We start from the raw sequence: 19,992 nt of genomic DNA on the forward strand, positions 1-19,992 counted from the left end.
CTGTGTCATTCACGGCTCTTGTTTCTTTGGTGATCTTCTTTTTTTAATTTTTATTTATTTATGATAGGCACACAGTGAGAGAGAGAGAGAGGCAGAGACACAGGCAGAGGGAGAAGCAGGCTCCATGCACCGGGAGCCTGACGTGGGATTTGATCCTGGGTCTCCAGGATCGCGCCCTGGGCCAAAGGCAGGTGCTAAACCGCTGCGCCACCCAGGGATCCCTCTTTGGTGATCTTCTGCTTAGAATATCTGTCATTTGCTGAGAGTGCCATGTTGAAGTCTTCTACTATTAATGTATTATTATTTATGAGTCTCTTTACTTTGGTTATTAATTGATATAATTTACTGCTCCCACATTAGGGGCATAAGTAGTCATAATTGTTCTTCTTGTTGGATAGACCCTTTAAGTATGATATAGTGTCCCTTTTCATCTCTTAGTATAGTCTGTGGTTTAAAATCTAATTTATCTGCTATGAGGATTGCTACTACAACTTTCTTTTGAGGACCTTTTTAAATTTCTTTTAAAGATTTTATTCATTTATTCATGAGAGACACACACACAGAGAGAGAGAGAGAGAGAGAGAGAGAGGCAGAGGGCGAAGCAGGCTCCATGCAGGGAGCCCAACGTGGCACTGGATCCTGGGTCTCCAGGATCACGCCCTGAGCTGAAGGCAGTGCTAAACTGCTAGAGCCACCCGGGCTGCCTCTGAGAACCATTTTAATGGTAAATTGTTCTCTGCTCCATCATTTTCAGTCTGAAAGTGTCCTTAGGTCTAAAATGAGTCTCTTGTACACAGCATATAGATGGATCTTGCTTTTTTTATCCAGTCTGATACCCTGTGTCTTTTGACTGGATCATTTAGCATATTCACGTTCAGAGTAACTATGGAAAGATGTGAATTTAGTGTCATAGTATTACCTATACAGTCCCTGTTTCTGCAGATTGTTTCTTTGGGCTCCCTCCTTTGCTTAAAGGGGCCCCCTTAGTATTTCTTGCAGAGCTGGTTTGGTAGTTACATATTCTTTCAGTTCCTGCCTATCTTGGAGGCTCTTTATCTCTCCTATTCTGAATGACAGCCTTGCTGGATAAAGTGTTCTTGGCTGCATGTTTTTCTCATTTAGTACCTTGAGTATATCTTGCCAGCCCTTTCTTGCCTGCCGGGTGTCTGTGACTAGGTCTACTGTTAATCTGATATTTCTCCCCATACATGCTTGGAATCTCTTATTTCGAGGTGCTTTTAGGATTTTCTCTTTTTCTCTGAAATTTGCAAGCTTCACTAGTATATGTCAGGGTGTTGACCAGTTTTTGTTGATTTTTGAGGGGGTCCTCTGTATCTCTTGGATATGAATGCCTGTTTCCTTCCCTACATTAGGGAATTTCTCAGCCATGATTTGTTTAAAAACACTTTCTAGTCCTCTCTCTCTCTCTCCATATCCTCTGGAATCCCAATAAGATGAATATTATTCTTTTTGAAACTATCACTGAATTCCCATGCCTCTCCTTGTGAGCTCTTGTTTTTCTCCCTTTTTCTCAGCTTCCTTCATTTCCATCAATGTCTTCTATGTCACTCACTCTCTTTTCTGCCTCATTAAACGTATCAGTTAGAACATCCAGTTTAGACTCCATCTCAGTTAATGTATTTTTAATTTCAACTTGATTAGATCTCAATTCTACAGTAAGAGAATCTCTAAAGTCTTTTATGCTCTTTTCAAGTGCCACAAATAATTTTATAATTGTACTCCTACATTGTACCTCTGACATCTTACTTAAATCCATATCCATTAGATATTTGGCAGAGAGTATTACTTCTGGTTCTTTTTTTTGTGGTGAATTCTTCCTTCTAGTCATTTTTTCCAGTGCAGAATGGATACATGAGGAGGCAGAGTCAAAAATATCAACCACGACCTAAGTAAAATACACCCTAGACAATTCCAAAGAGGTCAGAGACCAGAAAATAAAAGAAAAAGAACGAAAAAGACCACAAAATGAAAAACAAAAAAATAGCAACGATTAAAAGAGGGGGGAGGAAGTAGTGGGGAAGAGAGAATATAGTCTACAGAGTGGACAAAGAGGGTGATCCTTTTGGTTCTGAGTGTATTTTGTTCCGTATGTTGGAAGGTGTTAAATTCCAAACTTATATAAACCAGTAAAACTTATATATTGAAACAACAACAAAAACAAAAGCAAGAAAACAAAAGAGGGGGGAGGAAGAGAGAATATAATCTTACTGAGTGGACCAACATAGAGCTCCACTTGGTTCTGAGTGTGTTTTGGTCTGTATGTTAGAAAGTACTAAATTCCAAGATTATTAAAGAAAATGAGACAAAAAACCCCTGTAACTTATGTATCTACAAAAATTAAATTGAATACATTGAAAGGATGCAAAAAAATGAAGAATATATCTATGACAAGTAATTGTAAAAATATGAAAGTCAGAAAGTAAAAAACTTAAAAATGAAGATAAACAAATCATAAAGAAAACAACCTTGAGTTCTGTACAGTATTTTCCCTCATCCCCGGAGTTTTCCAGGATGGCTTGGTCAGTAAAATCGCTGTTTCCCTGTTCTTCCAGCTGTTCTTTTGGGCAGGGGCCTGTTGTGCTGCTTCTAAGGTGTCTGTGCCTGGGCAGAGACGCACCAACCCTTGCCAGTTGGCCGGATTCAGTGTGAGCTGTTTATCCTGTCATGCCTTTCTTCCCTGGAGGCCTCACCTCTCCAGGGTGAAGGGAAAAAAAATGGTGGCAGCCAGATCTCCAGCCCTGGCGCCAAGAGCTCCCACTACGTATTGAACTGTTTCTCAGTTCACATTGGCTCAGATCCTCCTGGGGGCAGGCGTGGGGGCACTGATTCACACAATTTGAAGGGTACGTGGTGCCAGGAGAGCTTTTGCCATCTTGTGATCTCCTGAGCTCCATCTTTTCTGGGGCTAACAGAAGATAGCTTGCTTTTGTCCGCTGCCAGGCCCTGGGACAGAGAGCACTCAGTCACTGGACTGCGCACACAGTATGTGTCTCCCAGATACCTCCAGAGGGTTGCTACATTCCAGTCCTTTACCTGGACCTAGCATGGCATCCGTACCTGCAATCTGACAGTGGTTTGCAGCTTGTGGCACAATTGGAGCTTTCTCCTGGGCGCCCCTATTCTTAATATGTCTCCAGAAATATTGAGACTTCACTGCCTCTCCTGTGACTCTGCCCTATTTCACCACTGAGCACTTTTCAAGCAGGGAAGACTCTCACAGTAGCAGATTTCTAAAGTACTTGGTTGTGTGCTATACCACTTTCCTGCAGTGGCTTACAAAGCTTCCCTCCCCCTGCTGTTTATCTTTTGATATATCTCTTCTATTTCTCTTCTTCACACTCCTATTGTAAGAAGTGATCACTTTTCTCTCTGTAGCATTCCAGCTATTATCTCTTTACATCTCAGGTTGAATTAATAGATTTTCAGGATAGTTTGAAAGTTATCTAGGTAAGTTTGGGGGACCAGATGAAATGAGAACCTCTACTCTTCCACCATCTTGCCTCAAGACATGTTTTCTCTAAGCCAAAAAAGGCCATATGTAGAAAGAAGAAAACATATGAAAGAAAACAATCTCACTGGTAAAGGTAAATAGTAAATTAGCCACTCAAAAGGCTATTGTGAAGGTTAAAAGACAATAGTAAAGAGAACTACAATTATATTTTTTGTATTTTTTTTTATTGGAATTCGATTTGCCAACATATAGTATAATACCCGGTGCTCATCCCATCAAGTTCCCCCCTTGGTGCCCATCACCCAGTCACCCCATCCCCCCGCCCACCTCCCTTTCCACTACCCCTTATTCATTTCCCAGAGTTAGGCATCTCTCATGTTCTGTCACCCTCTCTGATATTTCCCACTCATTTTCTCTCCTTTCCCTTATAATCCCTTTCACTATTCTTTATATTACTCATATGGGTGGAACCATATAATTATAATGAATAGTTAAGGGATACACAAAATAGAAAATGTCAAATAAAATATTAAGACATAAAATATTGGGAGGGGATTAAAAGTAGTGCTTTTATTTTTTTAAATTGTTAAAATTTTTATTTTGATGCACTGTATGAGAAACAAACTTTTAAATCATCTGAATCTTATGGAAAATGAAACAGCAAATAAATTAGACCCATGTTAAAATAGAAGTCAGTTATATGTCCAAACTTAAGGATATAAGAGCCACAGATAAACTTAGATTCCACAGTCTTCCTTGAGCGGTCGCAGTCTTTCAAACACAACTTTGCTATGAACTAACTGGTCCAGAGCTCAACAGCACATGGGAATGTTTAACAGGGGTGGTGATCAGGAACACGTTTCCTTGGTGCTGCGTTGTCCACACGCAGAATCACCTCTGCTGCTTCAGCTGCACTCAAAAGAACTTGTCGCTTCACTTGGAAACTTTCTGTTATACCCAGTACTGCCATATCTCCGATGGTACCTTCCTTCATATCCAGGACAGCAGTTGTGTTACCTTCACTGTGGGCAGCTCGCAGCTGGGCCACCAGGTCTGCACTGTTGTAGCCTGTGTTATCAGCTATGATAGTTGGCAACATTCTCAGTGCTTTAGCATAAGACTCCATTGCAACAGCTTCTTTGCCTGGTGTTCTACTGGCAAGCTGTGTCACAGCATGAGCCATCAGCATCTCAGAACAGCCTCCTCCATACACTGTTCTAGAATCCTTCACAGTTTGGGCAAGAACACAAAGAGCATCATGCAAAGATCTTTCTGCTTCATCTAAAATCTGTTGAGTGGCACCACCCAAAAACAATGGTACAAGCTTCACCAAGGGCTACCCCAGAAAAGTGGATAAGTTTATCTTCTCCAATCATGACTTCCTCAATAAGCTTGCAACTTCCAAGTTTCACTAGTTCTGGGTGGTCAAAGGTAGAGGCAATTTCACCACCTATAACAAGAGCTAGGCATTCCACACCTGCAAAATCTGTATGTTCGATAGCCATAACACCAGCAGCACCAAAGAGCTGTTCAGGATAATTGTAAATTAACTGCCTGTTAATAAAGCAATTTATCCCATGCTTAAGAATACGTTCAACTTTCTTCTTCATTTTTTCCTTTTCGGCATATTCTATTTCACCAACCTTTGCTGTAGAATCAACTCTTACCCTGGAACCAAATATCTTTATTTTGGCTGTATCCATACCAGTATTCTCAATGAGAATTTTAGCATTTTCAATTCGCTTTGGTTGATTTACTCCAATTTTTTATCCAACAGAAAGCTTTCATCTAAATAGGAATCTGCCAGACTTCCTCCTAGCTTCTTGATGACATGAATTGCCTCCAGATTACCAGAGCCTTTCAGTCTGAGAACAGCTTCTAAGGCTGAGTAAAGTGGTCTTTGTGATGAGTAAGAAGTTTTGAGGACAATGTTGTTCCCGCAATGTTCATTAAATCTTGATGGAACTTAACTTCGTCAGAACCATGATCAACTGCAGAATTCAACAGAGCCTGTCTTGCTGCCTTTGTGGCTTCTCTCCAACCCATAATGATGGTCTGTGGGTGAATCTTTTTTGCAATCAAAGTTTCTGCTTCCCTTAGTAATTCTGCTGCCAGAACAGTAACAGAGGTAGTACCATCACCAACTTCATCATCTTGAACCCTTGACATATCAACTAAAACTTTAGCTGCTGGATTGTCCACACTGATGTTTTTTAGAATAGTTGCACCATCATTGGTTACCATAAGAGAAGCATCTCGTCCACTGCTTAATAGAATCTTATCCATGCCCTTAGGTCCTAGGGTGCTCTTCACCAAGTCTCCAATAACAATGGCACCAATAAAAGACAACAGCCGAGCCGTCTCCTCTCTCTCTTCATCAGCTCCAGCCTTGAAGATGTTCACAGGTGTGAGGGAAAGGGACGCCATGGTTCCGCGGCTTCGGCACATGCGCTAACCCTTCACGGCTCACGCCCGAGACCGGAGGGCAAAAGTAGTTCTTTTAGAATGCACTCAAAATTAAAGAACTATCAGCTTTAAATATATTTATATGTTTTAATATTTATATTTATAAATATATAAAAATAAATATATATAAAATTTGTATATAATGCTTACCCTAACCCTAACCCAACAGACACATGAAAAGATGCTCAACATTACTCATCATCAGGAAATGCAGATCAAACCACAAAGAAATATCACTTCACACCTGTCAGATTGGCTGAAATAAAAAAAAAACACAAGAAACAAGTGCTGGCAAGGATGTGGAGAAAAAGGAGACTTTGTGCACTATTGGTAGGAATGCAAACTGGTCCAGGAACTATGGAAGATGGTATCAAGATCCCTCAAAAAGTTAAAAATAGAACCATCCTATGATCCAGAAATCACAGTACTGGACTTTTACTCAAATACAAAGACACTAATTCAAATGGATACATGCACCCTTATGTTTATTACAGCATTACTTTCAATAGCTAAATTATGGAAGCAGTCAAGTGTCCATCGAAACATAAATGGATAAGTAAGAGTTGAGAGATAGATATAGATGATAGATAGATAGATAGATAGATAGATAGATAGATGATAGAGATGGAGATAAAGATAGAGATAAATAATGTAATATTATTCAGCCATAAAAAATAAAACCTTGCCATTTGCAACATGGATGGATCTAGAGATTATGATGCTAAGTGAAGTAAGCCAGTCAGAGAAAGACAAATGCCATGTGATTTCACTCATAAGTGGAATTTAAGAAACAAAACAAATGAACATAGGAAAGGAAAGAGAGAGTAAGAGGCAGACCAAGAAAGAGTCTCTTAAGTATAGAAAACAAATTGATAGTTACCAGAGGAGAGGTTGGTGGGAAGAAGGGTGAAATCGGTGATGGGGATTTGAGAGTACCCTTATCGTGATGAGCACTGAGTAATGCATAGAATTGTTGAATCACTGTATTGTACACCTGAAACTAATATAACAGAGTGTGTTAACTATATTGGAATTAAAATGAAAAACTTAATTTATACAAGGAAGGAAATGAAAAAGGGAAGACAAAATATCAATATTTCTCAACTTTTTCCAAAAACATTGAAGAGAATAAACTTTCTAACTCATTCTATGAGGTCAACATTAAATCACTACCAGTCAGACAAAGACAATACATGAAAACTATAGACCAATATCCTTAATGAACATTGATGCAAAAATATTCAACAAAATACTAGCAAAAAGAATTCAGCAGCATATTAAAAGGATTGTAAAACATAATCAAGTGGAATTTAGTCCTGGAATATAAGCATGATTCAACATATAGGAATTGATCAATGTAATGTGCTACATCAACACAATGAAGAGGAAAAAATACATAATCATCTCAACTGATACAGAAAAACATTTGACAAAATTAAGCACCTTTCATGATACTCAACAAAACATAAATAGAAGTAAACTACCTCAACATATGCCATATATAAAAATCCAAAGCAAACATCATAATCATAAGATAGTTCTATTTTTAACTTTTTGAGGAAACTACATGCTGTTTTCCACAGTGGATGCACTAGTTTGCATTCCCACCAATAGTGAAAGTGGGTACCCTTTCTCCACATCCTTGCCAACACCTGTTGTTTCTTGTGTTTTTGATTTTAGCCATTCTGACATGTCTGAAATGATATCTCTTTGTAGTTTTGATTCGCATTTCCCTATTGGTGAGTGATGTTGAGCATCTTCTCATGTGTCTGTTGGTCATCTGTATGTCTTCTTTTGAAAGATATCTATTCATGTCTTCTGCTCACTTTTAATTGGATTCTCCATTTCTTATATCTTTACCTGAAGAATACAAAAATACTAATTCAAAGGAATACATATTTCTCAATGTCTATAGCAGCATTATCTACAATAGCGAAATTATGAAAACAGCCCAAATGTCTATCAACTGATGAATGGGTAAGGAAGATGTGGTGTATACATATATAAAGGAATATTGCTCAGCCATAAAAAGAATGAAATCTTGTCATTTGCAATAATGTAGATAGAGTTAGGGAGTTTTATTCTAGGTGAAATAAGTCAGTCAGAGAAAAAGTAATGCCATATGATTTTATTTCATTCATATATGAAATTTAAGAATGAAGCAAAAGAGCAAAGAGGAAAAAAAGAGAGACAAACCAATAAATAGACTCTTGAGTACAGAGGACAAATTGATGGTTACTAGAGGGGAGGTGGTTGGGGAGATGGGTTCAATAGGTAATGGAGATTAAGGAGTGCACTTGTTGCAATGAGCGCTGAATGTTATATGGAAGTGTTGCATCAATAAATTGTACACCTAAAACTAATATTACTCTGTTGTTAACACACTGGAATTTAAATAAAACTTAAAAAGTCATAATCAATGGTGTAAGACTGGAAGTATATCCTCTCAGATCAGGGACAAGATGAAGATGCTGGCTTGTGCCATTTCTATTCAACAAAATACTGGAAATGATAGCTATAGCAATTAGTCAAGAAAAAGAAATAAAAGGCATGCAAGTTTGAAAGGAAGAAATAAAATTATTTCTGTTTGTAGATGATGTTATCATACATAATCATCAAATGTTTTTTCACAAGGATTGCTTGATAATTAATGATGAAAGGGAAATCTTTTCAAAAACTGGTACTGGGGAAACGGGCTGTTCACATGCAAAAGAATGAATTTGGACACATATCTAAAACCATATATAAAAAAATAACCCAAAGTGAATCTAAATGTATATACCAAAGCAATTACATACTTAGAAGAAAACATAGGAAAAAAGTTTTATGACATTGGATTTGGAAATTATTTCTTGACTATGACTCAAAAGGTACAGCAAAAAGAGAAAAAGTAGACAAACTGTACTTCATGAAAGTTAAATTATTGTGTGACTCAAAGACACTATCAACAGAATAAAAAGGAAATTCACAGGAGAATACATTTGCAAATAATACATCTTATAAAGGATATATAAAGAGAAATCCTAAAACTAAACAGTAAAACACCAAACAACCCAGCTCAAAAATGTGGATTTGAATAGACATTTTTCCAAACAAAATATATAAATGACAATAAACACGTGAGAAGACTCTCAACATCACTAATAATTATGGAAATGTAGATCAAAACTACAATGTGACATTGCCTCCACCCATTAGGATGGCTACTGTCAAAACATAGAAAATACCTCATACCTGTCAGGAGAGCTATTTTCAAAACAAAAAGATAACGAGTGTTGTAGAGAATGTAGAGAAATTGAATCCCTTGTGCACTGTTGATGGAACGTAAAATAACCCAGTCATTGTAGAAAGCAGCATGGCAGTGCCTCAAAAAAATTAAAAATCAAATTTCCATATAATCCAACAATTCCACTTCTGGATATATACCCAAAATAATTAAAAACATGGCCTCAAAGCAACATTTGTACACCCATGTTCATAGCAACATTATTCATGTTAGCAAAAATGTGGAAGTAATCCAGGTATTTACTGACAGATTAATGGGTATGTAAAGTGTGGTATATGCGTGCAATGAAACATTATTCAGCCTTAAAAAGGGAGGAAATTCTGCACCATAACATGGATGAACTTTAAGGACATTAGGGTAAGTGAAATAAGCCAGTCACAAAAGGACAAATACTGTATGATTCCACTTTTAAGAAGTACTTAGGTATTAAAAATCATATAGACAGAAAGTATAATAATGGTTTTAAGGGCTGGGGAAAGTGGAAAATGGGGAGTTATCGTATAATGAGCATCAGAGTTTCAGTTCTACAAAATGAGAATTATGGGGCTGGATATTGGTGATGGTTGCAATACAATGTGAATGTACAATGTGAATGTATTTATTTATTCCAGGGTTGTTGAGACATAATTGACATAGACCATTGTGTAAGTTTAAGGTGCACAAAATGTTGATTTGTTTTGTTTATTGTAAAATGATAGCAACCGTGCATTAGCTAACATTTCTATCACATCACATAATCACCATTCCTGGGCAGCCCCGGTGGCTCAGCGGTTTAGCGCCACCTTCAGCCTAGGGCATGATCCTGGAGACCTGGAATGAGTCCCATGTCAGGTTCCCTGAATGGATCCTGTTTCTCCTTCTGCCTGTGTCTTTGCCTCTCTCTCTCTCTCTCTCTGTGTGTGTGTCTCTCATGAATGAATAAATAAGTAAAATTTATTTTAAAAAATCACCATTCCCTTTTTTTAACCATTCCTTTTTATTGTAAGAACATTTAATCTACTCATCCAGAATATATTCATCTTATACTGGCAGTTTGTACACCTTAACCAATATCTCTCCATTCCCCCATCTCTATTTCTGTGAAATCAGCTTTTATAGATTTCACATATAAGTAATATTATAAAATACATGTCTTTCTATGACTTATTTCACTTAGAATAAGTGAATAATGCCTTCAAGATTCATTTAAGTTGTTCCAAGTGGCAGGATTTCCTTCTTTTTCATGGTTAAATAATATTCCATTATATGTATTTTAATTTATATATTTATATTTATGACTACTGTGTTTTTACACATGTTATATGTTTATTTACATTACATATTGTATATAAAAGTATATATTTACATGTTTTGTGTATACATAAAGCTATAAATATATGTATATAAGATGTATAGTTATATATATTAATTTATTCATGTATTCTTTATCCATTCATTCATTGACAGACACTTAGGATGTTTCCATATCTTGGTTATTGTGAATAATGCTACAATGAACTTGAGAGTGCAGATATCTCTTTGAGATCCTGTTTTCATTTCCTTTGGACATATACTCAGAAGTGCAGTTGCTGGATCATATGGCAATTCTATTTTTGATTTTTTAAAGAACTTTCATACTGTTTTCCATAGTGGATATACCAATTTTCTGTTCTCACAAACTGCAAAAGAGTTCTTTTCCCCCCATATTCTTGCCAACATTTTCTATCTTTTGAGCTTTTGGTGATAGCCATTCTAATATGTGTGAGGTTATATCTTACTGTGTTTTTTAAAAAGATTTTATTTATTTATTCACGAGAGACACAGAGAGAGAGAGAAATGGAGATGCAGGCAGAGGGAGAACCAGGCTTCATGCAGGGAGCGCGATAGGGGGCTCCATCCCAGGACTCCAGGATCATGCCCTGGGCCTAAGGCAGGTGCTAAACCGCTGAGCCACGGAGGGATCCCCTCACTAGGGTTTTGATTTGCATTTTCTGTTGACTAGTGATGATGAGCATCTGTTCCTATACCTGTTAAATGCTTGTATGTCTTTTTTGGAAAAGTATTCAGATTGTCTATACATTTTTGTATTTCATTTTATTTTGCTATTGAGTTATGACTTCTTTATGTATTTTAGAGACCAACGACTTATCACTTCTGTGGTTTGCAAATATTCTGTACCATTATGTAGTTTGTCTTTTGATTTTGTTCATATTTTGGCTGTGCACAGGCTTTTTTGCTTGATGTATTCCCATTCTTTTTTTTTTTAATTTGCTTTTATTGCTTTTTTTGTGTGTAGTATCTCTGAAAAAAATATTGCCAAGACCAATGTCAAGAAGCTTTTTCCCTGTTTTCTTCCAGGAGTTTCACAGTTTCATATCTTTTAAATCTTTAATCCATTTCAGGGACTCCTGGGTGGCTCACCAGTTGAGGATCTGCCTTTGGCTCAGTGCGTGATCCCAGAGTTCCAGTATCAAGTTCCACAGCAGGCTCCCTGCAGGAAGTCTGCTTCTTCCTCTGCCTATGTCTCTGCCTTCTTTCTGTGTCTTTCATAAATAAATAATTGAAATCTTAAAAAATAAGTATTTAATCCATTTCAAGTTACTTTTTGTGGTTGGTGCAAGATAAAGATCTAATTTCATTCTTCTGCAGGAGGTTACCCAGTTTCCCTAGCACTATTTATTTAAGAGAGACTATCCTTTCTCCATTAGTAATCTTGGCTCCTTTCTCAAATGTTAGTTGACTACGCAATGGTTTATTTTTTGGATCTCAATCCTTTTTTTTTTAAATTTTTTATTGGTGTTCAATTTACTAACATACAGAATAACCCCAAGTGCCCGTCACCCATTCACTCCCACCCCCCGCCCTCCTCCCCTTCTACCACCCCTAGTTCGTTTCCCAGAGTTAGCAGTCTTTACGTTCTGTCTCCCTTTTTGATATTTCCCACACATTTCTTCTCCCTTCCCTTATATTCCCTTTCACTATTATTTATATTCCCCAAATGAATGAGAACATATAATGTTTGTCCTTCTCCGACTGACTTACTTCACTCAGCATAATACCCTCCAGTTCCATCCACGTTGAAGCAAATGGTGGGTATTTGTCATTTCTAATAGCTGAGTAATATTCCATTGTATACATAAACCACATCTTCTTTATCCATTCATCTTTCGTTGGACACCGAGGCTCCTTCCACAGTTAGGCTATCGTGGCCATTGCTGCTATAAACATCGGGGTGCAGGTGTCCCGGCGTTTCACTGCATCTGTATCTTTGGGGTAAATCCCCAATAGTGCAATTGCTGGGTCGTAGGGCAGATCTATTTTTAACTCTTTGAGGAACCTCCACACAGTTTTCCAGAGTGGCTGCACCAGTTCACATTTCCACCAACAGTGTAAGAGGGTTCCCTTTTCTCCGCATCCCCTCCAACATTTGTTGTTTCCTGCCTTGTTAATTTGCCCCATTCTCACCGGTGTGAGGTGGTATCTCATTGTGGTTTTGATTTGTATTTCCCTGATGGCAAGTGATGCAGAGCATTTTCTCATATGCATGTTGGCCATGTCTATGTCTTCCTCTGTGAGATTTCTCTTCATGTCTTTTGCCCATTTCATGATTGGATTGTTTGTTTCTTTGGTGTTGAGTTTAATAAGTTCTTTATAGATCTTGGAAACTAGCCCTTTATCTGATATGTCATTTGCAAATATCTTCTCCCATTCTGTAGGTTGTCTTTTAGTTTTGTTGACTGTATCCTTTGCTGTGCAAAAGCTTCTTATCTTGATGAAGTCCCAATAGTTCATTTTTGCTTTTGTTTCTTTTGCCTTCGTGGATGTATCTTGCAAGAAGTTACTATGGCCGAGTTCAAAAAGGGTGTTGCCTGTGTTCTTCTCTAGGATTTTGGTGGAATCTTGTCTCACATTTAGATCTTTCATCCATTTTGAGTTTATCTTTGTGTATGGTGAAAGAGAGTGGTCTAGTTTCATTCTTCTGCATGTGGATGTCCAATTTTCCCAGCACCATTTATTGAAGAGACTGTCTTTCTTCCAATGGATAGTCTTTCCTCCTTTATCGAATATTAGTTGACCATAAAGTTCAGGGTCCACTTCTGGGTTCTCTATTCTGTTCCACTGATCTATGTGTCTGTTTTTGTGCCAGGACCGCACTGTCTTGATGACCACAGCTTTGTAGTACAACCTGAAATCTGGCATTGTGATGCCCCCAGATATGGTTTTCTTTTTTAAAATTCCCCTGGCTATTCGGGGTCTTTTCTGATTCCACACAAATCTTAAAATAATTTGTTCTAACTCTCTGAAGAAAGTCCATGGTATTTTGATAGGGATTGCATTAAACGTGTATATTGCCCTGGGTAACATTGACATTTTCACAATATTAATTCTGCCAATCCATGAGCATGGAATATTTTTCCATCTCTTTGTGTCTTCCTCAATTTCTTTCAGAAGTGTTCTATAGTTTTGAGGGTATAGATCCTTTACATCTTTGGTTAGGTTTATTCCTAGGTATCTTACGCTTTTGGGTGCAATTGTAAATGGGATTGACTCCTTAATTTCTCTTTCTTCAGTCTCATTGTTAGTGCATAGAAATGCCACTGATTTCTGGGCATTGATTTTGTATCCTGCCACGCTACCGAATTGCTATATGAGTTCTAGCAATCTTGGGGTGGAGACTTTTGGGTTTTCTATGTAGAGTATCATGTCATCGGCGAAGATGGAGAGTTTAACTTCTTCTTTGCCAATTTGAATGCCTTTAATGTCTTTTTGTTGTCTGATGGCTGAGGCTAGGACTTCCAGTACTATGTTGAATAGCAGTGGTGAGGGTGGACATCCCTGTCTTGTTCCTGATTTTAGGGGAAAGGCTCCTAGTGCTTCCCCATTGAGAATGATATTTGCTGTGGGCTTTTCATAGATGACTTTTAAGATGTCGAGGAATGTTCCCTCTATCCCTACACTCTGAAGAGTTTTGATCAGGAATGGATGCTGTATTTTGTCAAATGCTTTCTCTGCATCTAATGAGAGGATCATATGGTTCTTGGTTTTTCTCTTGCTGATATGATGAATCACATTGTTTTACGAGTGTTGAACCAGCCTTGTGTCCCAGGGATAAATCCTACTTGGTCATGGTGAATAATTTTCTTAATGTACTGTTGGATCCTATTGGCTAGTATCTTGTTGAGAATTTTTGCATCCATGTTCATCAGGGATATTGGTCTGTAATTCTCCTTTTTGGTGGGGTCTTTGTCTGGTTTTGGAATTAAGGTGATGCTGGCCTCATAGAACGAATTTGGAAGTACTCCATCTCTTTCTATCTTTCCAAACAGCTTTAGGAGAATAGGTATGGTTTCTTCTTTAAACGTTTGATAAAATTCCCCTGGGAAGCCATCTGGCCCTGGACTCTTGTGTCTTGGGAGGTTTTTGATGACTGCTTCAATTTCCTCCCTGGTTATTGGCTTGTTAAGGTTTTCTATTTCTTCCTGTTCCAGTTTTGGTAGTTTGTGGCTTTCCAGGAATGCGTCCATTTCTTCTAGATTGCCTAATTTATTGGCGTATAGCTGTTCATAATATGTTTTTAAAATCGTTTGTATTTCCTTGGTGTTGGTAGTGATCTCTCCTTTCTCATTCATGATTTTATTAATTTGAGTCTTCTCTCTCTTCTTTTTAATAAGGCTGGCTAATGGTTTATCTATCTTATTAATTCTTTCAAAGAACCAACTCCTGGTTCTGTTGATCTGTTCCACAGTTCTTCTGGTCTCGATTTCGTTGAGTTCTGCTCGAATCTTTATTAACTCCCTTCTTCTCTTGGGTGTCGGATCTATTTGCTGTTTTTTCTCTAGCTCCTTTATGTGTAAGGTTAGCTTTTGTATTTGAGTTCTTTCCAGTTTTTGAATGGATGCTTGTATTGCGATGTATTTCCCCCTTAGGACTGCTTTTGCTGCATCCCAAAGATTTTGAACAGTTGTATCTTCATTCTCATTAGTTTCCATGAATCTTTTTAATTCTTCCTTAATTTCCTGGTTGACCCTTTCATCTTTTAGCAGGATGGTCCTTAACCTCCACGTGTTTGAGGTCCTTCCAAACTTCTTGTTGTGATTTAGTTCTAATTTCAAGGCATTATGGTCTGAGAATATGCAGGGGGCAATCCCAATCTTTTGGTATCGGTTCAGACCCGATTTGTGACCCAATATGTGGTCTATTCTGGAGAAAGTTCCATGTGCACTTGAGAAGAATGTGTATTCAGTTGAGTTTGGATGTAAAGTTCTGTAGATATCTGTGAAATCCATCTGGTCCAGTGTATCATTTAAAGCTCTCGTTTCTTTGGAGATGTTGTGCTTAGAAGACCTCTCGAGTATAGAAAGAGCTAGATTGAAGTCACCAAGTATAAGTGTATTATTATCTAAGTATTTCTTCACTTTGGTTAATAATTGATTGATATATTTGGCAGCTCCCACATTCGGGGCATATATATTGAGGATTGTTAAGTCCTCTTGTTGAATAGATCCTTTAAGTATGATATAGTGTCCCTCTTCATCTCTCACTACACTCTTTGGGGTAAATTTTAGTTTATCTGATATAAGGATGGCTACCCCTGCTTTCTTTTGAGGACCATTCGAATGGTAAATGGTTCTCCAACCTTTTATTTTCAGGCTGTAGGGATCCTTCTGTCTAAAATGAGTCTCTTGTAGATAGCAAATAGATGGGTCCTGCTTTTTTATCCAGTCTGAAACCCTGCGCCTTTTGATGGGGTCATTAAGCCCGTTCACATTCAGAGTTACTATTGAGAGATATGAGTTTAGTGTCATCCTGATATCTATTCAGTCCTTGTTTTTGTGGAATGTTCCACTGAACTTCTTCTTAAAGGGAAATTTTAAGAGTCCCCCTTAAAATTTCTTGCAGAGCTGGTTTGGAGGTCACATATTCTTTTAGTTGCTGCCTGTCTTGGAAGCTCTTTATCTCTCCTTCCATTTTGAATGAGAGCCTTGCTGGATAAAGTATTCTTGGTTGAATGTTCTTCTCATTTAGGACCCTGAATATATCCTGCCAGCCCTTTCTGCCCTGCCAGGTCTCTGTGGAGAGGTCTCCTGTTACCCTAATACTCCTCCCCATAAAAGTCAGGGATTTCTTGTCTCTTGCTGCTTTAAGGATCTTCTCCTTATCTTTGGAATTTGCAAGCTTAACTATTAAATGTCGAGGTGTTGAACGGTTTTTATTGATTTTAGGGGGGGACTCTCTATTTCCTGGATCTGAATGTCTGTTTCCCTTCCCAGATTAGGAAAGTTTTCAGCTAGAATTTGTTCAAATACATATTCTGGCCCTCTGTCCTTTTCGGCACCCTCGGGAACACCAATTAAACGTAGGTTTTTCTTCCTCAGGCTGTCCCTTATTTCCCTTAATCTATCTTCATGGTCTTTTAATTGTTTGTCTCTTTTTTCCTCAGTTTCCCTCTTTGCTATCAACTTGTCTTCTATGTCACTCACTCGTTCTTCCACCTCGTTAACCCTCGTCGTTAGGACTTCTAGTTTGGATTGCATCTCATTCAATTGATTTTTAATTTCTGCCTATTAGCTCTAAATTCTGCAGTCATGAAGTCTCTTGAGTCCTTTATGCTTTTTTTCTAGAGCCACCAGTAGCTGTATAATAGTGCTTCTGAATTGGCTTTCTGACATTGAATTGTAATCCAGATTTTGTTACTCTGTGGGAGAGAGGACTGTTTCTGATTCTTTCTTTTGAGGTGAGGTTTTCCTTCTAGTCATTTTGCTCAGTGCAGAGTGGCCAAAAGCAAGTTGTATTGGGAAAAGGAGAAAAAGAGAGGAGAGAAAGAAGGAAAGAAAAGAGAAAGAGAAAAAAAAGGAAGAAAAAAAACGAAAAAGAAAAAAAAGGGAAGAAGAAGAGAAAGAAAAAGAAAGGAGAAAAAAGGGGGGTGGGGGAAGGCAACAAATCAAAAAGCAAAACAAAACAAAACAGAACAAAAAAACAAACAAACAAAAAAAACAAAAAACAAAACAAAAATGAACCACGGGCGAGTATCTTCTGATTCTGCGTACTTTAAGTCACTTGGCTTCCTCTGGAAGTTGTCAGTCAGTCTAGCTGGTCTTCTGGGGGAGGGGCCTGCTGTGCTGATTTTCAGGTGTTAGCAGTTGGGGGAGCTGCTGTGCCCCTGCCTGGTGCAGGGCTCAGTGGAGGTTTGTTTACCCCGTGAGGCCGCAGGAGGAACAGCCCCAGTGGCGGGGCAGCTCTGGAACCTGGATTCAGCCCCCGCAGGAACTCCGGAGGTCTCCGTCTGCAGGGCCTGGAGGCTCCGGGGCGGGGCCGCTGATCTGCTCAGCTGGGTCAGGAGCGTCCTTGCTGTCCTGGGCCCACCCGGCCTCTGCCTGTCCGGGGGAGGCGGGATCCTGGGCTGTGTCCTGGCGCCCTGTGCTCCGTAGCCTGCGCTGGTGGATTCGCGTTCCCGGGCCGCTCAGCCCCCTCCGCGGAGCCGCCGCCCGAGCACCCCCGAGCTGCTCCTGGAACCGCACAGCCCCCTCCGCACGGAGCCTCTTCCTCTGCCCGAGCCCCTCCGAGCTGCTCCCGCGGCCGCGCAGCCCCCTCTGCAGAGCCGCCGCCCGAGCCCCTTCAGCTGCTCCGGGTCCCGCCGTGCGCGCTACAGCCCTTAGGGAGCTCGGCGCACTCTCCTGGGTGTGCAGTTGCTCTGTTACTGTCCCAGGGAACCCGAGGGCATCCTCGCCCTTCTGGGTCCTGCTCCAACTCCCTGGGAGCCCCTTTCTGCCCGGGAAGGTCGGTGCAGCTCCTGCGTCTCCGGGACGGGGCTCTCCTGTCCTGGGGACACTCGCCCCGGCCTCAGCCCGGCTCCTCGCGGGGCCCCTCCCCCTTGGAGGCCTTTGTTTCTTTATTTCTTTTTCCCCGTCTTCCTACCTTGATAGAAGCGCGAACTCTTCTCACTGTTGCATTCCAAGTGTTCTCTCTTTAATTCTCTTGCCGAATTCATAGATTTTCAGGATGATTGGAAGGTTTTCTAGGTAATTTGGTGGAGACAGGTGATTTGGAGACCCTACTCTTCCGCCATCTTGCCCCTCCTCCACTGGATCTCAATCCTATTCCATTGGTCTACAGTCTATTTTTATGCAAGTACCATAATCTTTTGACACTAAAGCTTTGTAATATAGCTTGAAAGGAGGAGGTATATGTCCAGTTTTGTTCTTTTTTTAAAACCAGGATTTCTTTGGCCATGTAGGACCTTTGCTGACTTTATATCAATTTTAGAATATTTTTTTCTATTTCTGTGAAAACTGTAATTGTAATTTTTATAGGGATTGTCAGATGTCTAGATGGCTTTGCGTAGTATGGATATTTAAGTAATATTAATTTTTCTGATCTGTGAACACAAAATCTTTTTCTTTTTGTGTTCTCTTCAATTTCTTTATCAAGGTCTTATAGTTTTCAGTGTACAGATCTTTCACCTCCTTGGTTAAATTTATTTCTAAGTATTATATTGCTTTGATACTATTGTAAATGGGTTTGTTTTCTTAATTTCTCTTTCTGATAGTTGTTGGTGTATAGAAATGCAACTGATCTTTGTATGCTGATTCTGTATCCTGCAACCGTACTGGTTCCTTGATTAGTTCTAGCAGTTTTTGGTGGAGTCTTCAGGATTTTCTATATTTAAAGCATACCACCTGAAAGCAAAGATGATTTTACTTTTTTCTTTCCAATTAGGATGTCTTTTGTTTTTTTCTTGCCTTATTGCTATGAGTTGGATTTCCAGTACCATATTGAATAGGAGTAGTGAAAGAAGGCACAGTTGTCTTGATCCTGGTGTTAGACAAAAAGGTTAAAACCCTTACTGAGCATGTTGCCTGTGGATTTGTCATATATGCTCTTTATCGTGTTGAAGTATGTTACTTCTATATTCAATTTGTTGAGTGTTTTTATCACAGAAGAGAGTTGTATTTTGTGAAATGTGTTTTTTGCATCTATTGAATCAATAATAATTTTATCTTTCATCTTACTTTTTAAAGATTTTATTTGTTTATTTATTTATTTATTTATTTATTTATTTATGAGAGAGAGAGAGAGAGGCAGAGACACAGGCAGAAGGAGAAGCAGGCTCCATGCAGGGAGCCCAATGCAGGATGCGGGACTCGATCCCGGATCTCCAGGATCAGGTTCTAGGCCGAAGGCGATGCTAAACCGCTGAGCCACCTGGGCTGCCCCTATCTTCCATCATATTAATGTGATGTATCACATTTAATGATTTGTGTATGTTGAACCATCCTTGATTCCCAGGTATAAATCTCACTTGATCATGGTGTATTATCTCTTGGTATGCTGTTGAATTCATTTTACTAATATTTTGTTCATAATTTTTGCATCTGTATTCATCAGGGATATTGGTTATGGATATTGGTCTGTAGTTTTCTTATAGTGTCATTGTCTGGCTTTGGTATCAAGGTAAACTTGGCCTCTTAAAATGAATTAAGAGTGTTCCCTCTTCTACAATTTTTAAAAAGATTTTATTTATCTATTCATGAGAGACAGATAGGGGCAGAGACATAGGCAGAAGGAGAATCCCCCTGCAGGGACCCTGATGTGAGACTAGATCCCAGGACCCCAGGATCACAACCTGAGCCAAAGGCAGATGCTCAACCACTAAGCCACCCAGAAGTCTCCCTCTTCTACAATTTTTTGGGAAACATTTGAAAAAAGTTCACATTAATTATTCTTTAAATGTAGAATTAATTAGTGAAACCATCTGGTTCTGGCCTTCTCTGTGTTGTGTTTTAATTAC

The 19,992-nt window shown here is 39.0% G+C and overlaps 1 protein-coding gene across 1 annotated transcript; it reads right to left on the reverse strand.

Annotated features, from left to right (window-relative positions):
* Positions 1 to 4,223: 4,223 nt before the first annotated feature.
* On the reverse strand, positions 4,224 to 5,949 carry LOC112676115 (T-complex protein 1 subunit beta-like). Its single transcript, XM_035712025.2, is given in 4 exon segments — positions 4,224 to 4,781; positions 4,783 to 5,234; positions 5,237 to 5,359; positions 5,362 to 5,949. Coding segments are annotated over 4 exon segments (1,611 nt in total). The 5' UTR covers positions 5,921 to 5,949; the 3' UTR covers positions 4,224 to 4,304.
* Between the last annotated feature and the right edge of the window lie 14,043 nt (positions 5,950 to 19,992).

The sequence above is a fragment of the Canis lupus genome, chromosome X (assembly GCF_003254725.2).
Source record: "Canis lupus dingo isolate Sandy chromosome X, ASM325472v2, whole genome shotgun sequence".
NCBI classification, from domain to species: Eukaryota; Metazoa; Chordata; class Mammalia; order Carnivora; family Canidae; genus Canis; species Canis lupus.